The 16,759-nt window shown below is 45.6% G+C and overlaps 1 protein-coding gene across 2 annotated transcripts in view; it reads left to right on the top strand.

Annotated features, from left to right (window-relative positions):
* The window catches only part of TBC1D1 (TBC1 domain family member 1), a 220,581-nt gene that overhangs the window by 74,604 nt on the left and 129,218 nt on the right, over nucleotides 1-16,759 (top strand). The window contains exon 1 of one of the 2 annotated variants that reach the window (XM_054729566.1): nucleotides 4,951-4,993. The exons of the other annotated variant lie outside the window; for it this stretch is intronic. Within the exon in view, the coding sequence (XP_054585541.1) occupies nucleotides 4,964-4,993 (30 nt within the window). The 5' untranslated portion in view covers nucleotides 4,951-4,963. Of the gene's footprint in view, nucleotides 1-4,950; nucleotides 4,994-16,759 lie in introns of those variants that run through there. 2 annotated transcript variants of the gene reach the window in all.

Raw genomic sequence — 16,759 nt, 5'->3', positions numbered from 1 at the left:
TATCTGTTCTGGTAGGGCTTGATTGCAGGAGGTGAACGCCAGCCCTCTATGCGCGGGTGCAGCTGGGGTCCTCCTTCGGGGAAAGCCCCTCCCTCATCACCATCTGTAGAGAGAAGTCCTGAAGTCTCCCAGCCAGGCAGCTACCTTTTGTTCCTCTGGCAGCTCTTCCCTGCCTGATCTTCCTGCCCCCCTCTCTGCCCCTTGAGGGGTTCAGGTGTGATCACTTTTGCTGTTTCTCATAAGGACACGTGTTGCTTTATACAACAGGTGCTGATGAATATTCTCCAACTGAATAAACTGCTGATCAGCTGCTGGGATACTGTGATTTATAATAAAAAACATACAAGGTGTCCCTCCAAAATGTATACACACACTTTGAATAATTATAAAGGCAGCGTTTATTAAAATACATTTCATATTCAAAATTGAGCTATCAGCTGTTAATGTATGTATACATTTTTTTTTTTTTGGAGGGACACCCTTTATATTTGGTCTTTGTCCCCCTTCCCGGCACAGAGCTCATAAAACCCTTGGAATTTCCTGGGAAGAGGATGAGAAAGGTGTCCTTTGTCATGTTAATGAGGCGACTAAGTCAGCAAAGGTTGGAGGTTGGTTGCCACGGGAACCAACCACCGGATTAAAGGGTTGAAGTTTTCAGTCTCGCTCCCTAACCTCTGGGGAGGGGAGAGGGGCTGGCGCTTGACTTCCATCACCTAGTGCTAGTGATCTAACCAACGATGCTTATGTGATGGAACCCCCATAAAAACCCCAATGATGGGGTTCAGGGAACGTCCGGGTTGGTGAGCACACGTGGGAGCAGGAAGAGTGCCGCTCCCAGAGGGCGTGGAAGGTCTGTGCGCCTTCTCCACACCTTGCCCTCTTCATCTCTCCCATCCGGCTGTTTCTGAGTTACAGCCTTTTGTAATAAACCATTAAACTCGTAAGTAAAGGGTTTCTCTGAGTTCTGTTAGCCATGCTCTAAGTTCATTGAACCCAAGAAAGGGGTTGTGAGAGCCTGTGATTTATAGCCAGTTGGCCAGAAGCACAGGTGACAAGCTGGATTGGTGACGGGCACCTGCAGTGGGGGAAGAGGGAACAGTGTGGTAGGATCAAGCCTGTAATCTGTGCGACCTGACTATCTCCAGGTAGACTGGTCAGAGTTGAGTTGAACTGTAGGACTCCCAGGCTGGTGGCAGAGAAGTATTTGGTGGTGTGGAAAAAACCACATATTGTCACTTGTAGTTGCCAAGTGTCAGGTGGTTCTGATTCATCTGAAGTTGAGGTTCCTTGTTGTTGGTATTGCAGCGGCTCTGGTTTTAACCAGGTCTTGTAGGGAACTGGGGGGAGCAGGCTGGTAGGGGGAGGTCTTTCTTTTGTGTCTTCTGGCCTCCCCACATTTGAGTTGGGCTGCAGCCTCTCTGGGAACCTCCCAACTCTCAGAAGGTTGCGCTGTCCTTGCCCCTTGCTCCTCCTCGAAGGAGGAAGATGGCAGAAGAGTGGGGCAGGAATTGTCAGGGTTTGTTTTCGGGGAGGTTAGGGTCAGGCTTATAGGGGAGTAATTCTTCCAGTTCCTGCCCTTCTCCCTTTTTTCAACTCCTTCCTTAATGTCTCAGGAAAACCGAGATGGTGAGAGATTAAATAACCCTTTAAAGTATTGTATTTTCTGTAGATCCTATTTGTTTAGATCTCTACAGTCCTATCTGGATAGTCTCTTCCTCTCCACAGAGTAACCATGTCTTTTTTCTTTTTTAAATAAGTGATCTAGAACTATGGAAGTGGTTGTCAATTCTACTTGACAATCAGAATCACTTTAGGAGAAAAATACACACACACACACACACACACACACTACTCCAAGCTTAAGCAGACCTAGAGGTCACCAGCAATATTAATCTCGCAGGCTGAATTCATTTGGCTGACACGTTTTGTGTGGCGGGTGGAGTTTTAATAATTGAGCACACCTTCTCCAAGATGCCACAGTTCATTCATTCCTTATTGTCTCACACATGGCCCTCTTCACACATTTATATGACCTGCCTACCCTCTGAGGTATCTGAGAATTAGACCCTGCCCTAGAGCGGCCACATTATCAGCCTTCCTGCCCCCCACCCCCACCCCCGCACCACAGATAACTCTGATAGACAATCGGTTCTCAGAACCATCAGCAGCTTTGAGCCGTGACTGTCCTGTCTGCAGCGATTCTCAATTCTGGCTGAAAGAGAATCACAGGGAGCTGTTCAAAATTATCGATCCCTGGTCCACATACAGTTCTTCCCTGGGGGAATATCCAGTTTCTTGGGAGAAGGATACTTTTTTCAGATGGGAGGGAGTGTGATGCTTTAAGAAAAATTCATCAATTTGGGTGTGGGATCAGTTAGATTGTCTGATGTTAACAGTTTCCCTGTAATGAAATTTCAGATTATAACAGAATTTCTTTGTGCAGTGTGACTGGTAAGCTACATGTTGGCAGTGAATTAACATTAAGATCTTTCATGTGTATTTCTTAAAATATTTGGTGTTAGAGCTCCACACCTTACAAATCTACCCTGTGGGAAGGCACTTAGGTGCCCATGAAATGAGTGATTTTGCCCAGTCCTGGACCAGGGAGACCTGGAGCAGAGGGAGGCCTCTGTGAGTCCAAAAGATATGTCAGCTTTAGGCAAGTTCAGACCAAGATCTGCAAGGGCCTCCCATGCATGTGTATATGTGGAGATGTGGATTCAGGTTTAAACAAATGAAGTTTTTGTTTAAAAGCTTCCCTATTTCACCTACACACTATCCCGTTGTACTGTATTACATTCAGGATTTGGTCTGAATTCAATTTTTTTTTTTTGTAAGAAGTGCAATTTTTATTCTCCTAAATTTAATGAAAAAAAAAAGTTTGTTTTATGCTTCCCCACCTCCTACGCAAATAGCAGAAAATGGGTCTGAATCAGTTAGAGGTAATTCAGGTTTCTTTAGTCAATTTCGGGCTCCTCTTATTCTCTCCCCAGTGCTGCTTTTCGGAGCATTCCTGTAAAGCTGGGGGGTGGAGTGATGGAGTGTGACCGCGTTTGTCCTCAGTCCAGCTTGCTCCGCCGGGTCCTCAGCTGCCCATCCACTCCCATCAAAACTATGTTGTTGCCTAGGAACTCTGGAGATTTCTCTCTAGCTCAGCTAGTTCACACCATTCCAAGGACAAGGGACAATTTTAGCTGCCTTCTTAGGGGGTTGTCAGTAATTTATGATGATGATGATTATTAGACCAATGTCAATAAATCTCACATACAAGTGCATTCTCAAACTTTAATGTGCTACCTGGACTCATGGTGAAATGAAGGCTCTGACTCAGTAGATCTGGACCAGGTCAGGGCCTGCATTTCTAACAAATTGTCAGGTGATATCCAGGCTGCTGGTCTTTGACTTTAATGGAGCTCTCAGCCTCCATCTCTTCCACTTGCTCGGGGAAGTGATGCGGTAACAGGGAAAGCTGTGGTTAAAGGACTACAAATGCACTCCCCTTTTCTACCTTTTAATTTCTTTAGGGGAACATCTCTGCTTAAAAGAATAAAAGAAAACCACTTCCCGAGGATGCTTCTAAGGCTATTTTCAATTATCCAGATACTTCTGTTAGAATGATATCACCTTTGACTCCCCCCACGCCTTTATCCTTTATCTTATTCCCATGCACCCTACTGGGAAGGAGAATAAAAGGACCCCCATGATGCAGCAAGAAACCGAGGCAGAGACCCAGGGCCTGCAAGGAACTGAATCCTGAAAACAACCAGCGAGTGACAGAGAAAGGGACCCTTCAGTCCCAGCCCAGTCTTGAGGTGCCTGCAGCCCCAGCTAACAGCAATCGCCAGAGAGACCTTGAGCCAGAAACTGTTGTTTTAAGCGTCTCAGATTTGGGGTATTTTGTAACTCGGCAATAGATAACTAATATACCCACCTAACTCAGATGCCAGGCATTTGGGGAATATCATTAAAAGGGCTTACTAACCTATCATGAAGATAATGCACAATTGATATGACAAAAGGAAAGAGAGGCGAAATTCTTGGGCCGGGGTGGCCAACTGGAACTCAGTGAGTGGCTCAGCACGCATGACACATGCATCCGCTACGAGACCTTCGGCCTTTTTAATTTTATTTGTTTTTTTCTTCAACGTGGAACTCTCGGGTGTCTGAGTTTGAAACTCGGTCTAACCTTTGTAGCTATAAACGGACTGCTACACTTGTCTTATCATCTCGCCCTGGAAGGGAACCGGTGAAACCAACGTTTCTCCCGTCGCTGCACCCCCGGCTGGCAGGAGCCGGAGGTTCTTTTCCTCCGCCCTTTCCTAGTCTCAATAGCCGAGCTGTCTGACGCTGAGAAAACCACCTTCGATTACATAAAGGTTATTAGGGGCCGGGGAAACACTAGTCCTTTTGTTACCAGCAATCTCCCGACTTTAGGGGTGGGGGTAACCCCTGGAAAGTTGGGCGGGCTTTGTGTTCTCTCCAATCTGGGGCTCTTACCAAGCCTCAGAGACAGGGATTTCTAGTTTACCCAGCGTCCAGGGTTCGGACTCCTCCTCCTCCTCCTGCCCGAGCTGCGCGCGGGGCAGCCCGGAGCAGGGGGACCCCGCGCCTCCCAACTTCCCGCCGCGCGCGCCCGAGCCCGCGGGTGGGGGTGGGGGTGGGGGTGGGGGGTGCGGGGGTGAGGGCGGGGCCGGCGCTCCCCCTCCCCCGTCGCTCCCCGCGTTGTCCCCACCCACTTCCCTTTCTGGGTCGGGCAGTCCCGCGGGCGCGACCCTCCAGGCAGTGACGCGTGGGGAGGAGCCCGCCGCCGCCGCCGCCGCCTCCTGAGCCGCCGCCGCCAGCGCGGGGGAGCCATGCCCGCGCCCCGCCGCGCCCGGAGCCCGCCCCCGGCTGCCCGCCGCTCCACGAGCTGGCGGCGGGAGTGAGCGGGAGCGGCGGGCGAGGAGCCGCAGCCCGGCCCGCAATGTCACCATTGTTCAGCTGGGTGGCCAAGGTAGGCGGCGGCCGTTCCCGGAGCAGACGGCCCTGGGGGCTGGTGTCCCGGCGGGCGCGGTCCTGGGAACAGTTGTAACTGTCAGGCCGTCGGGGGGGTCCGGAGCGCGGGGAGCGTTAGTGACCTGGGGTCCGACTGAGCCGGGGCCGCCCGCGGCGGGGGGCGCCCTGCAGCCCCCGGGGCCTCGGGGGCGGGGAGAGCGGCCGGTGCATCCCGGGTCGTTGTCCTGGTGGTTCTCATTCATTCGTGTCCGGTCCCGGTGGAGCCAAGGGGCAAGTGGTGTAACGCCCATTTCACAGATGGGGAGAATGAGGCTGACCACGGGGACCCAGGGGTTCTGGCCCTGCAGCTCCCACCCTCCCACCCCCCACCTTCCCCCTTGGACTCACCGCTTGGTGTTTTCCCGGTTTGGGGGCCCCTGTCATCCTCCTCGATCTCAGTGTGTGACTGGTTGTCTGGGATGGTGCACTAAGGATGTCCACGAGGCTGATGAACTCGGTGCACCCAGGGGGTGCCTGTCTCTTGTTTTTTAACTCCCTGGTTTCAAAAGCAAGGTTTTGAAGTCTGAGTTGTAAACGTCAGTTCTTTGCTCTCTGTTTCCTTAAAAGTTTTGTTTTCAGATCGTGGGCGCCTTCAGAATAACCGAGCGTTACAAATCCAGACCAGTTTGACTCCTGCCAAAAGGAGGCGATAGGAGTAGATTTCCAGAGTTCCCACCAGCCTGAGAACACAGCAGTAGATAGAATAATGCCACCCGGAGCACCAGGTGTTCCTGTGATTTGAATGTTGCATCCCTCACAGCCTCTAGGGCCAGCAGGGCAATGGGGCATCTCTCTCGCCCCCCAGGATCCCTCGCTTTGCTAGCACCTTAGCAGGGCTGTTGCTCCCTGGGTATGGCAGGCTGAGTAATAAGCTCACATTGAGAAACCCCCTTAGCCATTCTGTGACCCTTTATGGATACTAATTAGGTGGTCGTTATAGCGCTAGTTACCATGCAACACGCTTTTAGAGTGTTATTTGAAAGTACATTTCTATGAGTACCTGTTAATGAGGCAGGTAAGGCTTTGCCTGTCATTTAGGTTTTAGTAAAACGGAGACACAGAAACCGAATAAGATTAGTTATTAGACAGGTGCTATGTCCTATTCCATCACTGAAGCCTCAGAGAATCTTCACTTCCTGAAACACAGCTGGTGGGAAAATGAAATGACAAACAAGTTTTGAATCGTCACTTTTTGCTCAAGAAAAATTGATAATGTCCGGATTTTCTGATTTGAATTGACAGCTAATATAATGGCTTTTGTAAATAATGCTAATTTTAAAAAATGGTATTATGTAGTTTAAAAAGTAATTCACGCTGTGTGGTCTGGTTATATTTTACTTACTGAGTCTAGGTTGAGGATTTGAATCTATTTTTATGTATTTATGCTGTAAGGCCAAAAGGAGGGAAAAAAATGAAACTCATGTTTTTTAATTTTAAAATCAATAAGAAGTAAATCTAAAAAAAAAAAAAAAATCCCAACATATTGCCAGTACTGTTTGATAGTTTTATTTACTTTTCCAAAATGTATTTAATAAAATACTTTTCTCTGTGAGAGTGAGATAGATTTTGTAGTTTACATTGGCCTGTGGAGGTGACAGTGAGAACACCAGACCCCAAAACCTTATTTAAAATAATAATAATAATGACTTTGATAAGGATTGTCAGCCAACTAGCAACACTTTTAAAAAGCTTATGTAAATGAACTACATGTTAATAATTGGATCTAAATTCTGAATCATGTTATTCCAAAGTTATTTAAACTGCAGAACAAAACCAGCAACAAACTGAATTGTTTTTGGAGCAAATTTTACAGTTGTCAGCATAATTTTTAAAAATATTGTTACTTTATATTTTATTTCTCGTAGGTGGTGTGCTATTATAAATCGCATCCTGAAATTGATTTTTATAGACAATATGTTATTCTGTAAGAGCTTTTAGACTATGAAAGTTCATTTATTGGGGCTATAGATTATAAGAGTGACTTTCTATGGAATTTATTTGGTTTTCAGTTTGGAGAAGTCATTAACACACTTTGCATTATAGATTAGGGAATGTTTTAAAAGCAGAAGCAAGAGGCACAGATAATGCACACAACGTGCATAATCCCCAAGTGCATTTATATTTGGTTTTAGAATGACCCTTCAAAAACACACAAGTGCATATAGCATGCACCTGACTTCTAATTTTATTTTCCATTTTGACCTTTGCAAACTGCACCTCAACAGCTGGTAGGAAAGGGGAGTGGGTGTAACTAGGCGCAGATGGATACCTGAACATGAATTTGCTTTTCTTGGGTGATGCATTAATATTGCATGACTATTTACAGTGAGCAATTTTATGGTGTAAGAATAAAGCCAAAACAGGGAAGGATTTTATTTCAAAGAGATGATCTGTTAAAAAAGAAAACAATAATATGCTTTTTTTTTTGGTTTGTTTTATATTGGGCATGACCTGGAACATTAAAGCAGGCATGCATTGTATCACAAATGGGGCCCTGTTATATAGAGGTGTGCTTTCTTGATTAGTCTTTCTTTGGGAGCACTTGAGTTTTTTGTTTTGTTTTTTTTTTTTTTACATAGATTATAAGTAAAAATAAACCTCTCAAGCTTTGTGATGTTCATACTAAACCCATACATACTCCAGCAACCTGGCAGTTTAGAGTATTTCTATGCCTCCATATATCAGTTGGTGACGACTAACCACAGCAGAACTGCCAGGCGACTTTCTGAATTGCACCTGCCTGTAAAGATTATAGCTAAGATTATTGCTAGTACCTCAGATTAGTGGATTATAAATATATATGCCCACTTATCAGGTAAAATGGAGAATGGGACCTAAATACAGTCAAATTTGCTGTGTTCTCAAATCCAAGTGCAGCTTCATATAGTTGAGGCCTTGTATTAAGTTATTTTCCAGTGCTCATGTATTTATTCAGCAGATGTTTATTAGGTGCCTTCTGTGTACCAGGCCCTGCTCATGCCCTGGGGGAGTTAGTTCACTTTGCCCAATGGGTTCAGCCTTTAAAAAAATGCACACTGAAGTTTCATAAGCCAAATACTTAAAAATGCATTAGGGAAGGAATGAGTCCTTCTGTAAAACAAACAATCGATTACTAATAGATACTTTATGTAATACCAGGTTTCTCATATTTTGGTCTTGCTTAAAACATAGGTGTGCAGCCATTATTTATTTAATGTCATTCAACAAATTGTTTTGATGCCAAAAAAAATTGTTTTTGATGCAGATATTTATGGAGCACCTACTGTGTGTCAGGTACTGTTTGAAGAACTGGAGATTAAGCAGTGAACAAGGCAGACCTAGCCCATGTTTTTATGGAGCTCGAGTGCTAGATAGGAGAGACGGCTAGGAGAAGTAGGCTAACAGACGACCAAGGTAATTTAGATGGTGGTGCGTGCTAGTAAGGAAACAAGGCAGTTTGATAGAGTGACTGGGGCCTCGGGTGGCGAGGAGGTGACATTTCATCAGCGTGGGTGAGGGGGCACTAAGCATGGTCCCGGCAAAGGGAGCAGCAGGGACCTTGTGAGGCCTGGAGGTGGCACCAAGTGGGCCTGTGGAAGCAGCAGGAAGAGGGGTAATCTGGGCCAGACCATTGAAGGCCCTGCCGGCGCCATCCAGGTTTGGATTTTCTTGACCTAATGGATTAGAGCAGTGGTCGGCAAACTCAGTAGTCAACAGAGCCAAATATCAACAGTACAACGACTGAAATTTCTTTTGAGAGCCACATTTTGTAAACTTAAACTTCTTCTAATGCCACTTCTTCAAAATAGACCCGCCCAGGCCGTGGTATTTTGTGGAAGAGCCACACTCAAGGGGCCAAAGAGCCGCATGTGGCTCACGAGCCCGCAGTTTGCTGACCCGGGGATTAGAGGGTGTGAAAGAACGGGGGTGACCTCAGGCCCTGGAAGCAGAGAAGGCTGCTGTTGTTCGGGCAGGAGGTGATAGTGGGGCTGGGACTTGGGGAGTCAGGAAGGGAGCACCAGTGGATACACAATCGTTCTTTCTCTTCTGAGATGATGTGACCCAGTGGCTTTGCTGTCTTGTTTGTCTGAGGTTGCTGCAAACGACCAGGTAGCTAATTACTTCTGCGTGGAGTTCAAGTGCAGCATGTCCTTTGTTCAGCTGCTTCTCACCACGGCTTCCAGGCGCAGCTGTGCCCAGCCGCTGCTGGGCTTATTTATTTACTTACCTCTGAGGTTTTCTGCAGACGGGAGCAGCCCACCTCGGGGGCCTTACAGCGGCTGGACGCGCCTTTCTGTTTGCACAGCTCACAGCAGCCTTCCTGTAAGGTGTGCTCTGACTGGCCAGTGTTCAGGCAGCAATTCCTCTGTCTTGCTTCAAGTCAGTCCCATGTTGGCGTGTCCCAGCTTTATGTGATGGGTTTTTTAAAAATAATATAGTAAAAGTTTGTTTTTTTTTCTCTCCTGTAGACTTATATGACTTTTAATTCGTGGATGTTTGAGTTTAATAAAGAGGGAAAACTTGTCATAGTTAAACCATCCCTAGAATTTGAAAAATTTGCTGACTCTGCTCAGCAAAGCTTAATGTGGCCCCGAATGAGATTTCAGCTGAGAACCTGTGGGGCATTTTTGTCTGGCGGTGGTAGTAGCTCCTCTTGGCTTTGGGAGCCCAGGGAGGTTTTGCTAAGAGAGAATGGGGAAAAGCAGGGATAGGAACTCCACCTAATCCACGAGCCCAGAGCAGTTCTCCTAAAGAGAAAAAAGCAAACGTTAGTTTGCTTTCCACATTCCCCAAACTGATCTTAGCCTACGTGTGCCGCTGCCCCATCTTTCACCCCTTCCCGGAAACATCTCCGATTACTCATTCATTCATTCATTCGCTGAATTGTACTACACAGGGTAGAGAAGATAAGCCCTAGGGCATGTCCTCTGCCCTGTGGGAGCTCCTCTGCAAGGGGAGGTTAGACCACCCGCCAGCTGGGCTGTGGCATGGGAGAGAAGGGAGGCTCTGGCCCCGCGTGAAGGTGGTTAAAGAGGAGTCACCCAAGGGTGGCAGGCAGTTGGAGTAGCACGTGCAGAGGATGGCCTGCAAGCACGTGGGAGGAACCTCAGGTGCAGGCTGCTGGTCAAGCTGGAAGGAGAGTCCGCTATAGGGAGTAGCAGAGGGTGAGACTGGCCAGGTGAGCAGGGGCCAGGATGCACGTGGCGCACAGACCCCTTCAGAGGAGCTGGCATTTTATCCTGGGGCAGTGGGGATCCCTGTAGCGACTAAAGCAGGTCTTTGCCCAAACTCTCGTAGCCACATAGTCCATTCTGTGTGAGGCCTTGAGTTACAGTTATTTGAATATTTTATCTCTTCTCCTAGCCCAGTGGTCGGCAAACTCATTAGTCAACAGAGCCAAATATCAACAGTACAATGATTGAAATTTCTTTTGAGAGCCAAATTTTTTAAAGTTAAACTTCTTCTAATGCCACGTCTTCAAAATAGACTCGCCCAGGCCGTGGTATTTTGTGGAAGAGCCACACTCAAGGGGCCAAAGAGCCGCATGTGGCTCGCGAGCCGCAGTTTGCCGACCACGGTCCTAGCCTGTAAGCCCCATGAAAACAGAGGTGGAGTTGTGTTTTATGCCAGGACATACAGATCACTTGGGCATCTTGTTCAAGTGCAGTTCTGCTTTAGAAGGTCTGGGATGGAACCCCAGGTCCTGCATTTGCAGCAAGCACCCTGGCGATGTGGGTGCTGCTGGTCTGGGGACCACACTTGGAGTTCCTACTGTCTGTGTTTCCTGTTACGGCTACCTTTAGACATAGGAGTTGCTAATTTTTTTTTTTTTTTCTAAACAAATGCCATGATTTCAGGTTAGTTCCTTGTATCCCCTGGGAGGATAATAGTAGAAATCAGTGAAATAAAACTTAAAATCAACAGTAACCTTGAAGTTGGGTGTCTGGGGAAGAGGAGTGGAAGGAAGATTTTACCCTGTGTGCTCTTGCACCTTTAAAAAAAATTGAACTTTTTACATATTAACTCTTTAGTTTATTGAAATTTAAAAATACATGGTTGGCCTTTCCTCTTTTTCAGTATATTTAACTTTACCCCAAATGCCATTAGGATACTAACATGGGGTAGGAATCAGATGATTATTCAATAAATAGACTCATTGTCCCCCCTTCTCATTTTTAAATAGACTTTTAAAAAGAGCAATTATAGGTTTCACAGCAAAATTAAGCAGAAGGTTCAGAGATTTCCCATAGATCCTCTGTTCCCGCACATGCACAGCCTCCCCCGTTAACAATATCCCCAACCACGTTGGTCCGTTTGTTACAGTTGCTAAACCTGCACTGACATATTATCATTATTACCCAAGTCTGTAGTTCATTCTTGGTGTTGTATATTCTGTGTGTTTTGACAAATGTATAATGACATGTAGTGTATACCAAAAAGCTCCACTGAACTAAAAATCCTCTGTGCTCTGCCTGTTCATGTCTTCCTCCCCTCACCCCCTGGCAACCACTGACTTTTATAATTTTGCCTTTTCCAGGATTTCATATAGTTGGAATCGTAAAGTATATATCTTTTTCAGATTGGCTTTCACTTAGTAATGTACATTTAAGTTTCTTTTGTGTCTTTCCATGGCTTGATTGCTCCCTTTTTAGTGCTGAATAGTATTCCATTGTCTGGATGGACCAAGTTTATCTGTTCATCTATAGAAGGACATCTTAGTTGCTTCCCAGTTTTGACAATTATGAATAAGTGGCTGTAAACATCTGCGAGCAGGTTTTTGTGTGGACATAAGTTTTCACCTCCTTTGGGTAAATGCCAGGGAGCACATTTGCTGGATCATATGGTAAGAATATGTGTAGTTTTAAAAGAGCAACTTTAGGTTTCGCAGCAGCTGTGGGAGATGGGGTACGAGTGTATAATGTATCTCTTCTCTTTTAATATGGGAGCTTGATTTTTCTCAGAAGAACATCAGCTGTCAAGCTGCCTGCCAAAGTGGCCATAACATTTGCTTCCCACCAGCAGTGAGAGAGAGTTCTGTTGCTCCACATCCTCACCTGCATTTGGCCTTGTCAGGGGTCCAGATTGTGGCCATTCCAATAGTCGTGTAGTGGCATCTCATTGTTGCTTTAATGTGCATTTCCCTGATGACATATGATGTAGAGTACGCCCCCCCTTTTCTTTTGGTTGTTAACTTAAAATGAGTAAAAATAACAAATTAGTCCTTTTAAATTTTATTTTATAATACACAGTGATATTCAGGAACATCTATAAAACAGAAAAGCAATACTTTATATTGGTTATATTTGTGAATCTAAACAAGTATCCCTAATTTCCCATTATTTCTATTATCTCGGATTTTACTCTTGGAAGAGTGATGAACCAGCAGTCTTCTGCACTATTTGTTAGGTTTATAAGAAAGACATAATGGAAAAAATTTTTTTTTTAGTGTTCATGTACTTTGGTACCTTTCCTGCAAATTATTTTTATGTCTGTCAGGTGTTATAATGGGATTAAACTCACAGGCTTTGTTCACTTACTTTGGTTAACTTTGCTGAGCCTGTTTTCTCATCTAGTATATCCTGTATTTATCTTTAAAAAAAAAAAAGTAGATCCTGTTTTAAAATTGAATAATGTCAAAGTGTGCTTAGGAAATGGCGAAGAACATTAGTGAATGTAAGTTGTTTAAAACATGGTTGACTTTGTGATTTAAGTCCATGGCTTAGTGCGTGTGTGGTGCTGGGCTCCGTGGCTCCAGAGATGAGCAGGCCATGGGCCCAGCCTTCACGCAGCTTGTCGTCTAGCAGGGAGAAGGCACCCGGGAAGATAATAAATGTGATAATACAGGTGCATGCAGAGGGGATCACTCTGCTGGGCTTCCGGGGAGACCTTTGAAGGAGGTGAGGTCTGAGCTACGTCTTTAAGAGAAAGATGATTGAGTTGATGGGTGGAGTATGTAGATGGTGGAAAGGAATAAGAAATACTAGTGGTAGTTTTCCAGCATGTTTTGGAATTATTCAGGGTTGCTTTCCAACTCTGCCTTGTTTTGGAGACCAGTGATTTTTAACCTTGGGGAAGGCAGATCGGGTTAAAGAAATTACCCAGTTATAGGGAGATTTGTAGTTAACAAAAGGCCTTATCTTTCATCCCAGCACATCCTAGGGTGTGCACACACAAACACATGCACACACACCAGTAGTTGTGGTTAGCCTGGTGGTGGCCATTTTGCTGTTACCGGAGTGTAATCTTGAGTGTAATTCCATTGTCTGTTTTCTACATGAGGAAACTGAGACCCAGAGCAATGAAGTAATTACCTTTGAATAATCACACAGCTGGTTTGTGGCAGAACTGAAACCCAAGTTCTCGGCCCCCTGGTTTTTGCATATCTTGTTAATGTTGCCCTGCTCACTTGTTTGTGCTTTGTCTCTAAAGTATGTCACTAAAGTCAAAAGTGTGTGTGTGTCTGTCAAGCAATATATTGTATTTCAGAATACTTGATGCGGTCACCCGCGTCTGTCCATGTGCACTTCAGAGTGGGTCGAGGTGCCTGCAAGGAAGAGGGCAAAGAAAGGAAGCCTGACGCTGGGCATCTGTCTGTTGGGAGGATGGGTGGAGATCCTCGGACACGGGAAGGTGTCATAAATGCCATGAGCCGGGGAGGCCTAGCTGGCTGTGCGATCTGTGTGCAGGAAGAAGCCAGGACCCGAGTGTGGAAGAGAATGGAAGTTGCGGGAGTCCAGCGTGGCTCCTAGTGTCGGGCCGCAGTGGCCCTCCGGTTTTCACTTAGTGTTCCCATTTCCAGGAGGGTGGCCTGTGGGAGGTGGGGCGGGAGTGTCTAATGTATCTCTCCTTTTCTGATTTGGGAGGTTGAGTTTGTGCAGAAAACATCAGCTGCAAAGAGGATTTAACAGGAGGAAAAATTACATTAGGGTAAATACAACAACGGGAAAAAAAGAGATAATTATGTTTTGGCGCACTTAGTATGTGCCGGTTGTTATGTTGGGAGTAGTCAACTTCCAAATAATTGTGGACGCGATCGTATTATTCCTGCCTCCTGTATTTTTTGGAACAGGAGTGTGAGGAAACTGAAGTTCAGAGGGTTAGGCAACATAGAGCTGTTAAGATTCAAGCTCGAATTGTCTGGCTCTATATTTACATTTTATCTGTGGTACCTGTGCTATCTTTGTCATAAAGGGATTGCAGTACAGGTTCAGGATATGGGGCAGGGCAGTCAGAACTTTGAAAAATACCTTTCCCACAAAGAAACTTTTTTCCCTTAGGCGAGGGGCATAAAATGAATAACTAACCTGCTTTTAAAAATAGGTGTGCAATATTGAGAGAGAGAGTTAAACATCCATCAGCTCCCTCCTGCACACCCCCTACTGGGGACCCAGGCGGAGCTGTGCACTGACCTGGAATTGAACAGGACAGTTCAGTGCACTGGATGACTCCCACCCAACGAAGGTACATGGTGAAAGCAGAGTTTATTCCCATGTTTCTATTTATTATTATTTTCCAACCAACAACTCTAAAACTACATTTCCCGCACTCTACATTTTCCTTCTGCCCTTTTATAATCTCTCCTTATGACTTTCCCACTCTTCCATCCAATCATTTTCCGTCCTTTACAGTAGATTAGTTCATATTTTTCATAATTTTTTAGGCACTATAAGGTGTGTACTCTTTAACAAATACTGGTTTAAAAAAATAAGTAAAAATAGGTGTGCAATATTGAAGCGATACAGGAAGTAGAACTAATCATATTTGAATCCCTGAATTTCATGATGTTCTGAATTAGGGGGAAAAGTAAATGGGAAATAAGTGGAAAAAGCACTGGTAGGAAAATCGAAGACAGGTCACGATTGTGGGAAGGTTAGGGGCCCTTGGGATGGACCGAAAGAGTTCAGTTTTGAGATGACCGTAAACCTGAGTTTTCTCTTTTCTTGTTTACTCGAGTTGGGAGCTTCAGGGTGTGTTCACTTGCTATCTGGCATTCTTTTCAAAGCACCGTGAAACCATGCTGCATCGTTATTCAGCTTCTCCGGAAAATTTTCCCAGTGATAAGAGTCTATTCTGAGTCGGCTCTCCAGAGAATGCGACCACAGTGGACGTTTGCTCCAGCCCGGGGCAGTCCACCAGACAGGAAGTGAAAGGCGTGGGCTGGAGCCCAGGTTTGCCCTGAGTTTGCTGTTGAACCCTGGCCAGATGCCATGGGAATGATGACCATTGCCCTGCTGCCTCTGAGGTAGCGCTGTTTGGGGGTCACACGAGTGATGTGAGGGAGTGTCAACTGCCAGGCACTCGTTAGGAAGAGCCTGTGTAGGCCACGTGGTAGGTGCAGCCATCGGTTTCCAGTATATTTCTTGACTTATACTCAAGTTATGCCTCCCTGGGCCTCAGGCCTTGCTCTGTGGAATGAGGACACCGTGTTGAATGATTGCTGTGATTCTTTTCAGTTTGGAATCTAGGTCTGTATTACTTGCATGTCAGGCCCATCATCTTAGATTGTCCACCCCTGATAGGGAAGTGGGGGCCCCTGGAGCCATTGGTCTGGGACACATCTTCCTTCCACCTGTTACCAGGGGAGAAGTGACCTCCAGCAAGTCACTTCTCTCTAGGCCTGAATGTGTTCATCCACAAAGTGGGGACCATAGCCATCCTCCAGGCGGCGGAACATCTTCGAACAATGCCCGGCTCAGGGAAGCACTAACAGGCTTTGGTGAGCCAGCACTGTCATTGCGGCCACTGCCATCATCATCGTGGAATGGAGGGATAGAGAAGACCTTTGCAGTTCCTTAGTTCTGTCCTCCACTTATTTATTATTTAACTATTTATTTACTTATTTAAAGATTAAAAAAAGGGAGCCCTCCAGAGGAGAGGTCACTTTCCCAAAGCCGCAGCTTAGGTGTTCTGACTTAGTCCAGAGGTCTTTTGCATCACCTGATATCACTATGATATTAGAGTCTTCTGTTGTTGTATCACATTCTGCATGAATGAAGCACAAGCCCTGGTTCAGCCGTACAGAACAAGAGCAAAATGCTTTTGTCAGGCCACAAGCAGTGTAGACCAGATGAAGGGAGAATGGGGCCGAGAGAGTCCACAGGCCTCTGCCACCAGCAGCCCCTGTGACCTTGCCCACGGTTACGCTCTGCCTCAGATTCCCCTTCCCTAAACAGCAGCGGCTGCTCAGCTGTTTTTGAAGCTTTCTTCATCTCTTAAAATACGATGAAGAATTTCTCCGCTTCTACGGCTGTTCACGTCCAGGAAATACTGTGCCAACCAAAGACGGAGATTCTCCAATTTTGGGAAACTTTAAAAATAGGAAGGAAGTTTATTTGTTTAGCAGAGTCCATAATTGTAGGCCCCTGAAGGCAGAGAATTGACCAAATGGTATTTTGCGGAAGTCTTTTTCATCCACAGGGCGGACCCGCAGGAAATGGTCCTTAGGTGAAAACAGACTTCGAGTCTTTGAGACCCTATTTGCTTAGAGACATTCGCACAGGCCCATTGTGATGGTCTCTATTGTGTCAGGTCTTTTGTTTTTTTCATACATGTAAGTTTCCAAAGTTAAAATATGGGGGATTTGTAAAATCTGACTTTAGAAATACAAACCAAAAGCCCTTTGTACATAGATTATGAAGAAATTAATTGTATAATGGGCATGAAACAGTGCTAATACATTTACCATGGTCACAACCCTCTTATGGTTCCAGAATAGCTATATTTCTTTTCTTTCTTTTTTTTTAAA

The sequence above is a fragment of the Eptesicus fuscus genome, chromosome 2 (genome assembly GCF_027574615.1).
Source record: "Eptesicus fuscus isolate TK198812 chromosome 2, DD_ASM_mEF_20220401, whole genome shotgun sequence".
NCBI lineage: Eukaryota > Metazoa > Chordata > Mammalia > Chiroptera > Vespertilionidae > Eptesicus > Eptesicus fuscus.
The sequence above is the reverse complement of the archived record's forward strand: the minus strand, read 5'-3'. Positions and strand labels throughout refer to the sequence as shown.